Source organism: Harpia harpyja, chromosome 2 (genome assembly GCF_026419915.1).
Source record: "Harpia harpyja isolate bHarHar1 chromosome 2, bHarHar1 primary haplotype, whole genome shotgun sequence".
Classification (NCBI taxonomy): domain Eukaryota; kingdom Metazoa; phylum Chordata; class Aves; order Accipitriformes; family Accipitridae; genus Harpia; species Harpia harpyja.
In genome coordinates, this window is record NC_068941.1 from 33,560,961 (window position 1) to 33,573,601 (window position 12,641).

The 12,641-nt window shown below is 41.4% G+C and overlaps 2 protein-coding genes across 19 annotated transcripts in view; one reads left to right on the forward strand and one right to left on the reverse strand.

The window, feature by feature from the left end:
* MANBA (mannosidase beta) overlaps positions 1 to 12,641 on the forward strand; it is a 75,410-nt gene that overhangs the window by 55,250 nt on the left and 7,519 nt on the right. For 9 of the 18 annotated variants that reach the window (XM_052775456.1, XM_052775475.1, XM_052775466.1 and 6 more), the window contains 5 exons: positions 1,289 to 4,771; positions 7,375 to 7,490; positions 9,478 to 9,957; positions 10,209 to 10,307; positions 12,072 to 12,215. In XM_052775456.1, coding sequence (XP_052631416.1) covers positions 1,289 to 1,513 — 225 coding nt within the window. In that variant the 3' untranslated portion in view covers positions 1,514 to 4,771; positions 7,375 to 7,490; positions 9,478 to 9,957; positions 10,209 to 10,307; positions 12,072 to 12,215. Of the gene's footprint in view, positions 1 to 1,288; positions 4,772 to 7,374; positions 7,495 to 8,563; positions 8,691 to 8,945; positions 9,106 to 9,477; positions 9,958 to 10,208; positions 10,308 to 12,071; positions 12,223 to 12,641 lie in introns of all 18 variants that reach the window. The other 9 variants (XM_052775403.1, XM_052775408.1, XM_052775417.1 and 6 more) reach the window with 8 other exon arrangements.
* NFKB1 (nuclear factor kappa B subunit 1) overlaps positions 10,655 to 12,641 on the reverse strand; it is a 62,990-nt gene continuing 61,003 nt past the window's right edge. Inside the window, 2 exon segments of the mRNA XM_052775339.1 lie at positions 10,655 to 11,521; positions 11,523 to 11,674. Of these exon segments, the coding sequence (XP_052631299.1) occupies positions 11,495 to 11,521; positions 11,523 to 11,674 (179 nt within the window). The 3' untranslated portion in view covers positions 10,655 to 11,494.

The following is a 12,641-nucleotide window of genomic DNA, read 5'->3' on the forward strand; positions in this document are numbered from 1 at the left end:
TCATGATGGTGAATGGGGAGTGCTGAATGAAAATGCATCCTGGTTGTGCTTTTAAGTCTCTCTGAGATTAACTACTGATAGAACATAATATAAAACATACCTTGTCCTGATATTTCACAACATAGCTGCCTTCTAAATGTAGTGTAAGGACTTCACTGCCATGTTCCATTAAGATGAAGTCACCTCCTGTGTTACTGTGATTTTTACCATCTTTTGTGTCTGTATATTTCTATTACTGATGTAATTGGAAAGGCCAGCTGCTTTAGTAGTTGTGAATTTATAGGTTGAGTGAAGTATGTTGGTGAAAGGACAAATCTCTTTCACTGCAATAAGTATAGGATACCAGTACTAGATACAAGTCAGATTACCATTTATTCAGTTATTTTCATAAGAAGATGGTAGAATGATAACACTTCATGGCATTTTTCCACAATCTGTAGTATTGTCATGGTTTAACCCCAGCCGGCAACTAACTAAGCACTGGGCAGCTGCTTGCTTGCTCCTTCCTTGCCCCCCGCCGGTGGGATGGGGAGGAGAATCGGAAAAAAAAAAAGTAAAACTCGTGGGTTGAGATAAGAACAGTTTAATAAATGAAATAAAATATAGTAAGAATTATTGCAATGAAAAGGAAGATAACAAAAAGAGAGAGAAATAAAACCCAAGAAAGACATGTGATGCACAATGCAATTGCTCACCACCCACTGATCAATGCTCAGCCAGTCCCTGAGCAGCAATCAGCACCCCCCAACCCCTCCCCAGCCAACTCCCGCCAGTTTATATACTGAGATGACATTTTGTGATATGGAATATCCCTTTGGCTAGTTCGGGTCAGCTGTCCTGGTAACGCTCCCTCCCAGCTTCTTGTGCACCTGCTTGCTGGCAGAGCATGGCAAACTGAAGAGTCCTTGACTTGGGATAAGCACAGCTTAGCAACAACTAAAACATCAGTGTGTTAGCAACATTATTCTCATACTAAATCAAAAACACAGCACTGTACCAGCTACTAGGAAGAAAATTAGCTCTGTCCCAACCAAAACCAGGGCAAGTATTCTGTAGGAACACTATAATAACCTTTGCAGTTTTTGCATGATTCTTACATATGAATCCTCTGGGTTTGACTTTTTGTTCCTGAAGAGATTTCCAGAAGAGAATAGTAATTTTGATCAAATGTGGTTGTTCAGTCTGTTTTACTGACGTGCAGCTCCTTCCCAGTTTGGGTGCAACTGGGTTCTTCTTTAACATGTATATTTTATTTATTTATTTATTTATTTATTTATTCCTCTTCCAGGCCTCTGTATCCCAACGAGATGACGTTTATATATTTGTTCTTCAGACCACTGCAATTGCTCCTTTTGTTTCTCTGGATGTAGGGCGTATAAAAGGCAGATTTAGTGATAACGGTTTCCTCATGACCGAAAAGAAGAAAGTGGTTGTGTTTTATCCTTGGGAACCTACCAGTGTTGAAGAACTGGAAGAGTCACTAACCTTGACCTCTCTGGTGGACGTTGTCTGAGGATGCTCCATTTTCTTCTAGATAAGGAGTGAAACAGGAGGAGGAAAAAAACTAGAAGAATTTGACTAAAGTTGAAGTGATGTACAATTTTTGCTGACTGGAGAACATACTGTCTATTACTGTCTTGTGTGAATTTTAACTGCTGGTTGAATGTAAAGATACCAAAAGAAAAGCTTGCATATAGTATATGTGGTGTATTGAAAGTAAGGCTTTCTCAGGTAATGGGAAATATATATTCCATGTATAAAATGGGAGGGGTGAGTTGGTGCAAGAGAGCTAGTCTGAGTTCTCCAGTTCACATGAGATTGGAGTTGTGAATTCATCCTAACTAAGAGGCAACATAAATATGCACCTCAAGACTATGGTTGTAAAAATGCATATTTTTCCAGTTGCACTATGCTGTAAGTGGAAATTCATGTTAGGATAACAGCAAGGTATGCTGGGAGCAAGGGGAAAGGGCAGGAAGTGAAGCTGGGACCACCTCCACAGGTATGCCTCCACTTGGAGTGGTTTGATCTTATCTGCACCCAAATCAGAAGAGCACTACCCTTTCAGATTTATGGCTGTCACTCCATCAGGTGTCCCGCCTGCCTCCTGCAAGGTAGGCTTCCAAACAGACATGAACCCTGGGCTGTCTAGTCAGACATCAGGCAGATCTGTTCCCCCTTCTGAAAGGGGAATTGAGTACGAGACTTGTTTTCTTCTCTCTTTTGATGCAACATGAGCAATAACCTTGAGAGCTCTGCATCTAGCTTTGACTATTCTCAGAGTGCTGCAGTCACAAACCTTTTGCTGCTCTGTGGGATCCTGCATAATGTGGCACAGTACGAGATACGGCTGGCTGTGGGAAAAGGAACAGGGAGAAGAGTTGACCAAAGGTGCAAAGAGAAAGGAGGTGGTACATAGAAGAAATGGTCATGTGAGAGGACCGCAGAGTTACAAGTGACTGGTTTTTTCTCTAGTAAAGGCATAGGGCAGGGGCTGCTATTCTCACTCAGACATTGCTGCACAGCTGTTGTTACCCCCTGGCATTCTTCATGAGTGGCCCCATGCTCCACACTGATCCTTCTCTCTTTTTAGCAAAGGAAAACCTCAACATCTTAATTTTGCTTCTTTGTGCATGGGTTCCCTGTAGAAGACATTGTTGACTCCTGATTAGATCTGGTGGCACATTGAACTCCTTAGTCCATAAAAAGCAGTGGTGTTTCACCTTCTATTCTGTTTCCGAGTAAGTTGTTTTTAAAATGTTGAGGTTTCCCATAGAAATGTCATCTCACTTTGGCATTTGATACAAAGAAAATAAGTTTGCTTCAGCATGGGGGGGCTGCTGTAGCCTGTGGAGCTGAAAGCCTTAGGGTTTGGCTGCCAGGAATCCAGGCCACCGAGCCATGCCACGGGCAGGTTGCTAAACATTGGGCTTGTCTGTCAGATGTGGTTTGAAAAGCAGCTGGGATCTTGCTGGGGTTCCACAGTGATCCTCTCACAGTCCAAGCAATTATTAATTTTCTTGCTAAGCACCTAGCAGAATCAGCACTTTACAATAGAAGATGTTTGAACAAGCTCTACTGGTGATGTCCATCTTCGTCGTAAAAGCACCACGTGGGTGATGCTTGCTGGTGGTCCTGGGGGTCTGGAGCATGTGTGGGGAGTGGCTGCATGTTCCATGGGTCAGTTAGAGAACTTGGAACTGGGGGTTGTTTTCTTTCAGTGATCACAGTTTTAATGGGCACAGAGATGAGCACATTGACTGATGCTTGGTGATCTCTGGTGCTTTTTTAATTGGGCATTAACCAAAACTGACATAATCCTGAGCAAGAGGAAAAACTTAAAGATGAAATGAAAATGATAAATGGAAGTTGCTTACAAATGCTTTATTAGGTCACCAAAACAACTAACTGCAGTTGCGTAGGAGGGCTTTTCTGATTCAAAACTTGTCCTAGTTGAAAGAAAACATGAAAGCAATCAAAATATGTATGTGTATGTGCCAATGTTTATAGGTTATGGAAAATAAATAGGGAACATTATAGTCATGAATAAAACTTAACAGTTAGAAAATGCAGACATTGATAAAGGAATTCAAAAGTTATCTGAGAGGCATCCTGGGCCAACAATACAATAAAAATCCTTCAATTTTTCAGTGTCCTGGAATCAAAGTGGAATCAAAGCAGCAGTAGAGTCAATATAAGGGAAGGATGAAAAAATGTGAAGAAAATATGGAATAAATATGATTAATAAATATTGCTGCAGTGTATTAGGAAAAGGGCAGGTCTCTTACATTGATACAGAAATGTCTCTTCCAGTAACATCTAGATAAAATTTCAAAATGGCACTTAATAGTGTTAAATAAATAAATAAAACTTTGACAGAATTACTTGTTTCAAAGACAATCAAGAGGACTATCTGAAGGTCAATGATATTTATTCTTCGTGCGTCTCAGAATATGAGTGAAGTTTCAGAGATGTAGAAAAGAGCTTTTGGATTGCTAGAAGCCATAAACCATGAATTTGGATAACTGTAACCTTGTTTACCCTGGTGTGAATTTTAGGCAAAATCATGAATAAAATGAGGTGGTACATGATCAGTAATTGATGAAGTGGCTATGCAACTAATGCCTATCAATCAGCACTGTTATGCAGAAGAGCATTCTTCTATAAATTTTTTTTTTTTTGCTGTTGCTTTCTGCAGTTACCAAATTGGCATAAAAACGTTCAGACAATTTTTAAATTATTGTTATTTTTGAAGGTCAGAAGCTCCCTAAAGAGTGGGTCCATTCTTTCACACTGGAAAGCTTTAATTCAGCACTAGGTGCTGTTATGAAAAATTAGCAATTGCTTAAGCCAAATGCTTGAGCTCAAAACAGAATTTAATGGGGGAGGTTCACTTCCATTATTGTCTTAATATCCTTAGTACGTTCTTTTGGTTTCCTGGTGTTGTAGTAGGTATGTATTTATAGATGCTATTTTCTTCTGTCCCCCATGCAGCAGCGGCTGTAACATGTACCTTGGTTAACCATTTCCCCTTGGTACTTTTGCTGTTGCATACTATGTTATACTTGGTTACATTGTTCTGCCTTTGTCTCCGATCAGGGCAAAGATAGGAATGCAACAGTGAAGAGATCTTCAGAGTTATCCATCACTCCTATCGACACACCTATCTGTAGCCATCTGAGTGTTGTTGCAGCTACTTGGCAGCACCTGTATTGCCAGTTGTACCTGATGGGCTCGGGATCAGCAGCAGGAGCATTAGGAAGAGCATTTGGTAAGTGTCATGGTGCTTGTCCTCAGTGTCATTAAATTATTGGTGGCAACAGTAGAGGGGAATGGCCTCATCAGTATTCTTTTAGGGTGCAGCCTTGCAATGTTTTTTGTTCAAGGAATCACTGGGTTTGCTTGTGTGGATGGCCTTTGTTTGCTTCTGGGCTCCCTCCGGGCTGTTCTCCACAGATGGCAAAAGCAGCAGTCACAGTTCACCTCAGCAGGAGCCATGACAAATGCCCTTCCAGAACAGAACTTGAGAGCAGGTTTTGGAAGAAAGCTGTATGGCATTGGCTAATTTGTTGTCCTAAAACTGGTCTCTGGCGGAGATTTGGCTCTGAACCCATTCAGGACCTGCAGAGAACATTTGGAGTTTTAGAGGGCACCTCTTTGTTGGTACTTTCTGCCACACAAGGAAGACTTACTTTGCTCCAGTTTACTGGAGCAATTGCTTGGAAGCTTTACCAAGTTCTACATCTTTTCCAGGAAAAAAGTTCCTCTCTAAGTAGATGTTCATAGTTCCTTGTCAGTCTTTGTTGTTACCTGCTGTTTGCATGCCTTGGGGCCTGGACAATTTTTCCACCTTAGAGGCATGTCTTTCTTCAGTACTTTTACTTCTATTAGTCCCCTTTTGGTTTTGGAGATGTGTAGCAGAGACCACTTCAGTGACCTGTAGCAGTGTCAGGTGCAGAGGAACAGGCCAGTGAGTTTCTTATTCTCAGTAAAGGATGGTTTGGTTTTGTAGCTTACAAGCCAGCCTTTATGTTGTCAGAATCGCAGTTTTCTTTCTTACCCTCTGAGGGTTAAGTTGAGTCATCTAGGAACTTGCAGTTTGAATCTTTAAGGACATGTTCCAGTCAAAGAATTGGGTTTACGTAACTCTGCTGTCCAGTCAGATGTTACAGGACAGCGAAATGAAAGCCCCAATTTAGTTTAATTGGGGTGGAAAAAAAAAACTTCAGTGAAACATGCAGAACCTTAAAATTACTTGGTTTTGTCCCTGCCAGCATTGAGGAAAGGCCACCTTACTGTAAGGAGTCACATAGTAAAGACCTGTAAATGTCAGTTTTAATTATTAGTGTGCATTGTAGCCAAAATAGAGGTGTCTTTGGTCTAGGCCACTACAGCAAAGGAACCATGCGGGAGCATGAAGGGAAACAACACCCTAAGGACTAGGCAGGAGGAAGGTGGTGAGCCTGGTTGCTTGCCAGGACCTGTTCTTGGGGGTCTGCTTTTGGAAGTTGATCTTGAGATTTCCTGATGGGCTCTGTGAGTGCAAAGTGGTTCAGTAATTGCTCGCTCTTTGCATAGGTTTTTTTTCCACTTTGTGGCTGGCTGGGGACCTGGTTGACCCTGTCGAGGGGAATGGCAGTGGTAGAAGGGATTTCACCCTTGCATATTAGAACCAGTGGCCTGTGGATTGAGCCAGGCTCTATGGCCCAGTGAGGAGTTGGGTAATCCAGAACAGGAGCTCTAAATAAGAATGAGAGCTGTCTGTTGAGCAGGTGGCCTCGTGGGAAGCGTGCCATTGTCAGATGCAGGAGCTGAAAGTTTTGGTCCTTTTACATGGTGGTGAAAAATCAAAACCTTAAATGCTGTCCTCTTATACCTCTTTGCAAACATTGTGATCACCAGGCTTTTGCCAGCATTGTAGCTTATCTCTCTTGTCTTGTTGTAGCAGTCCTCCTTTGCCTGTAGTAAATAAGCTAGATAGTAACACTCTGGCATGCTGGCCCTGTGATTCTGTCTTACCAACTAGCATGTATTATACCAGGATTTAAGCATTCAGCACTGCGGGCTTCAGCAAACTTCCCCAACAACTGTAAAGGAGTGATGGTGTGAGCCAGCCCTCAGGTGGTTTCCTGTGAAAGAAAGAGTGGGAAGCTTTATCTCTTGTTAAGAGTTGTTCCATGGTACTGGTAGGATGGTAGGAAGCTGCAGTTGGGCTGCCCAGCCTGATCACTGGTGACGAGCCAAGGACAGCAGAGGAGCTTCTGTGAAGAAGCAGGCCCAGTGTTCAGGACAGTGAGGTGGTTTGTGCATCAAGCCATCTGCTACCTCTCTGGAAGCACTCTGGCCACAGCTTTTGGTTTGTACTGTAGCCAAATGTAGAGTTTCTTGCCTGGGATGCTGAAAACAAGAAAATACTAAGGGGATTGCACACCTGAAAGAGAAGTGAGGCATTAGTCACGCTCCTGGCTTTCTGGCAAATGTCATTGTATTAGCTAGCCCAGAGGGCATGATACTACTGTGTGTGTGCACGTGAGCGCACGCGTGTGCCGAGTCAGCTGGACTGTTGGCAAGTGCCGCTGCAGGCCACAGGTTAACTGATGTTAAGTCAGTCACAAGTGTTTCCCCTTGCAGTGTGTAATGAAATCCACTGATCTTATAGCACTCTTCTGTATCATGAAAATAGCAAGGGTAAATGGATGGTTGAAAAATTTCTATAGCAGTTGCTTTGAAATGAGTCCGTGGGGAAACCTCTACAGGCTTTGAATAATGTACATACTACAGCCTAGCTCTAAGCAGGGCATCAAACTGCTTCATAACCCTCAATAGAGAAAAGCAACTCCTAGGTAATTAACTTGTGCTGTCTTTTGCTTGTAGCTGTAGGAATCTTTTGAAGCCCCCAGATGTTCAGACCACGCCTTTGGCAGTTACTCCAGAACTGCTCTACTGTAAGAGACAATTGTGTGCTCCAGAAGGGCAGAAAGCTGTGGATGGTGGGTGAGTATTAAGCATTGCACCCTGAGCTAACGAATGGGCACCACCGTTCCTGTCACTTAGTTGGAGGGAGAGAGGAGGGTTGCTCTTTTTCCTTAAACATAGGAAAACAGTATTTCAGTTGCCCAGAAAAGGGAGAAAAAGACACTTCATATATCACCACATGCAGGCAAGATTCTCAACCTTCCTGCAGTCCATAAAATCTCTGAATGCAGCCTAGAACTTCCCACAATCACGCTGATTTCCAAGTTTCTAAATACATCCCAAGATGACACCAGAAACTTACAGCTGTGGCAGCAAATGTAAAATCAAGGGCAGTTTAACTTTCTGAATAATCCTTTTTACATCAAATGTAGAGAAGATCTGTAGTGTTCTGTTGTCACAACTTAATTTTGCTGCATACTGCAAGTTTCTGGCATTTATTACTGCAGTAGAGTAGCAAAATGTAGTAAGTTCCAATCACTGCAAGTGCAGATTAAGTTTAGAATTATTTCAGCTTTTGATCCTCACTGTAATTAATTTAATACTAAACTTGACTGAGGATGCCCGAAGGTTACAGTTCTCTATGTTCCAGAAAAAAAAGTTTAATTAGAAAACCTTTATTTTGATATTGATTCATTTGAATATTGCAAGTATTTCCAGATAAATCTGTGCAGTTGCTGTCAAAGCGACAGGAAGCATGACTAGCACTCAGAAGGACAAACCCATGAAATCAGCTTTTAAGGATCAGTTTGAGGTTGTTGGTTGATGCTTTTTGACCACACCTCCAGCCTCTGGGCTTTGATTGCTAATGGAAATACACACCGAGCTTCCTGCTGTATGATGCAGTGCATTAGAAGAGCCCACTGTGGTATGAGCCTAGTTAGTACTTGGGTTCATCCAGCCACAGGGCAGAGGTGCCCTGCTCTGAGTAAGAGCTTGAGTTTGCTGGGGAAGTCTTCCTAAAACTTCTAATGGAAAAAACATAACTCCAGAATTCTTGCTGTTCATGCATGTATCTTAAAAAACCCCAACTTATTCCTAACTGTTGAGAACTTGGTGAATAATACCTTTCCCAGTTTTGTTTCCTCAGAGGTAATATGGAATAGACTGGGCACAATACCCTGTGCTACAAGGTCTAGTGAGGTCCACATGCTAATTTACTGTGCTGAATGAAAACGTAAGACTGAGTTACACCATTACTACCCACATTTTAGTTGGTAAGTGAGAGGTTTCTCTCCATAAGCCAGGTGTAGACAGGAGCTCTCAGGCAGTGAATTCCTGGATTCCTGCAGTATTTTTTAGTTTAGTTTATTCCATCACATTTGTGAAACAGGAGTAGCACTTCCTTTCTGGGCAAGGAGGTGTAAGGATAAAACTGTGTCTGAGGTGAGCACATATGATGATGAGGCACATAAATAGATCTTGATAGATACCCATTAGGAAGAATACTTGAAATGCTTGAAATGTTTCAGTTGACTTGTGTCCATTGTTTACACTTTATCTTGCTAAGCCTGGTTCCTCTGTATGCTGCCTTCATCCTCATACCTGCAAGGAGCCTGGCCTTCTCCCAGATGCCATCAGTACAAGGCAGCGTGCCCTGTACAGGATGACCACCTACTAATAAGAAAAAAGGTAAAGCAGAAGGACTAAAGCTGTGTGTTTTAGCATTTTCTTTTAATTCAGCTGCTTGAGGTAAATACTGGGCTCTCCAGTAGGTTTGCTCTGCCAGACGAGAACTACACAGGAAGACGACACAAATATCTCTGACTAGGTGTCGTGCCACTTTCTGTAGTGTGTCCTACACTAGCTGGGGTGTTCTACCTCCTACCCTCGCCTAGTTCTGACAAACTGCGTGGCATGCCTGCAACACATACTTAAGATGCTAAGGGTTAATGCAATTGGGAAAAGTTGCCCTATTATGTGATGCACCTGTAAAAATTTAGTGTTCCTGGTTGACTTAGTAAGAATACTTTTCAATTAATATTTTTCTATTTCTAAACAAAGAGGGAGGAAAAAAAAAAAAGGACCAAAGCCTCTGTTGTTAAATAGACTGAAACCGAGATGCTGCAAGGAAAGAAGCTGCCAGACTGTCATTTAAAGCACTTGAATACACAGGGCCTAGGGGAGATGGCCTGCTGTTCATTGCATGATCACTAACCTGATGAATTGCTATTATGCAGCATTTGGTCATGAAGTGCTTAAGGAAATACAGACCCAGGTGTCTTCTGGTGGTTTAAAAGCAGAGCTGGTCAGAAATAAGGCTAAAAGGTGTGAATCAGCAGCCAGGACACCCTGGTGACCTGCAGGATTGTAGAAACCTCATAAAAGTTTCTGCCAGCCCCAGCTGGAAATTCTGTGGCAGCAGAAGGTGCATTTAACTTGCACAGCAGCTCTGCTAGGGCTCAAAAACCTCCTCCACCTGCAGAATATGAGAACCTTTGCTTGTTTCTGTTACAGCTGGAATGCAAAGAGAACACTGGACAGGTACCTTAATTGAACAAAAATCCATATGCCTTTTGACACTGCATTTGTAGGTTATACATACTAAAACAGAAAGAATGGCATTTTTACTATTATGCATGTCTTTTCTCTGGAAGTAATTACTGTACTCAGTAATTCAGCTGGATATAAAATTACTTCAAGTTTTTTTCTCATTACACATAGTTTAATTCATTACAGCAAATACTGCTCTAAATGTAACAATTCTCAAGGTTTATCTTGATTTGTTTTCTCAGGAGTGACACCCAGGTTACTGAAGACTGAGCTGAGCCAAGAACACCACTGTCAATCTCCATCTTTGTGCCAAGAAAACTGGCTACAAGGGAATGACAATGGTATGATGCTGCTCGTTGCTTTTTCATCATGAAATCTGATACCTGTATTCTTAGTAGGGCCAACATCTGTAACAGTTACACTCACCATCTCAATTTAACATGCAACAGGAAGAAATACTGCTCAGGAACACAGTTATTAGAGGAGTTTCTAGACAGCCCAAAGAACTGTCTCATCAGAGCTTTGCTGAGATGCTAAATAGTTGGTTTCAGTTGGTAAATGATTCTCTGCTGCCATAATTATGAGAAGAGACCATGAATCAGTACCTTTAGTTCCAAAGCACAGCTGCTCAGCAGTAGCTGATGCTCCTGGTCTCCCACCATAAAATATAGTTAAGCTTTAAGACAGGTGGCTTGCAACCCTTGATTTATTTTAGCACTTGGAAATCAGTATAATCTTGTATCAACACCTAAATCTTCAATAACGCTGCTTGAAAGATATGTAAAAATTACAGCACGTGTAGACAAGAGTTTCATTTTGGGTTTTTATTATAAAAGTAAAATAAAAATAAGCATTTAAAAAGCATTTTTTTTAAAGGAACAGATATAAAAAAAATCCTATTTACAAGTAGGAAAATGCCAAACTTGAAATTTTTTTTGAATAAGAGGCACCAAAGTTAAGTTTAAATACATTATTTGAAATATACAAGATGCTTTTTTTTTAGGATTCTTTTTTCTCTGAGTTGTCACTGTGATTAATGATTTTTTTTTTCTTTGCCATGTATTTTATGAGCTTTTTTCATGCAACTGTGCTGCAAAAATTATGAAGAGAGCAGCTAGAAACAGTATCCTTTGATTGCTCTTATCTTGATTGCCTTACCTCTTTTTATTAAGTGAGTTGGTATTATACATTAACAAAGAGCAACTTTCATCTATAAAAGGACATCCTCGCAAACCAGAGAAGCTCAGTCAGTCATTCACAGTGTCCAGTCCTGTGTATTAATGCGGCAGTAGAGCCCTGGTTATTGTATATGGCTTGTAAATGAATAAAATTTAAACGTATTTGAGGAAGGAAGCAATGGCTAGGAGTCATGTGCTGAAGTCACCATTGGTTCAGGTTCACGTGTGGTTCCTCCAGTGTGCTTTTGGTTGTAAATTCACTTCCCTCTGGCCAGGATCACACGGATGTAATTTTAAATGTCACGTTCGTTCCTGTAACTGCATATTGCTTATTGAATATTACTAGTTGGCTATATAATTGCTTTGCACTGAACTTTCATGTCCATAGCCCAGGGTAATTTTGCTAAGTGTTACTGATGACTTGCTGTTCAGAGAGTCTGAATAAGTAAAGCTCAGTTTGCGGAGGGAGGTTTCCACACCACTGTCACACACGCTTTCGTTGTCCTGAAATTTGCTGTTATAAAGGTCACCTGAGGGAGAGAGAAAAGGGAAATATATTATTGTGTGTGTTGCTTCACTAATGTTGCTTTCAGAAAAGCCTAAGGAATGCAAACCAATAGGTCAAAGCTCTTCTATGTGAAAATAACTAACTTTAGATATTATAATAGGAAAAGCTGTGCTGAGTATTTTCAGTTGACCAAAGCATGTGATCTGATGCACTGCTGGCAGAGATCAACTGCAGTTGGGGCCTGGATGGGATGAGAAGCTTGGTGCTGTGCTGACACTAATGCTGTCACCGCACTAGTCAGGACTCTGCCCAAGTGGGGTTGTAGCAAGGCAAAAGGTTCTCTGGCTCTCAGATTCCTAGACTCTGTGCAAGTCTGCAGGATGAGGCTCCTAAACTTTCTCATGTTACTTCACTTACAGGTTTATTTCTGAGCCAAATAAATACTTGAACGATTTTCATCTAGTAAGTGAGCCTGAAATACAAAGAAGTCAGCAGCAGCTATCTTCTATGCAAGATCCACAAAAGGAGAGCCTGACTGCAAGAGAACAGTATCTGAGTTGAAGGTATGAGGTGGGCTCAGTGTGACTAGAACAGTGGTCAGCATATTAGAGTTCAGTATTATTTTTCTAAACAACCATCTTAAAATAAATGATGTGATGCAGTCCATTCATGTTGCAAGGCAGCAGAATCCCTCTTAGCCTTCTAGATTAATCTAAAGAGGCAACATGTACTTTTGGATAGGTATGAAGGTTCATTCTGTGACAGAACAAACAGTTTTCTAGAGAGAGTAAACTGGCAACATTAGACCAGGATTGAGTTACTGTGGTGTTTCTTTTTTCTTTCCAGAAATACCTACAGTGTTTACACATAGGGTGTAAGTTTCCACATTAGGGTGCTGGCAGCACTACTGGTGTTTGAACAGGGCATCAGGAAAAAAACAAAGGTTTTTGTTACTTAACATGGCCAGGCAGTGACTGAACATCACTGAC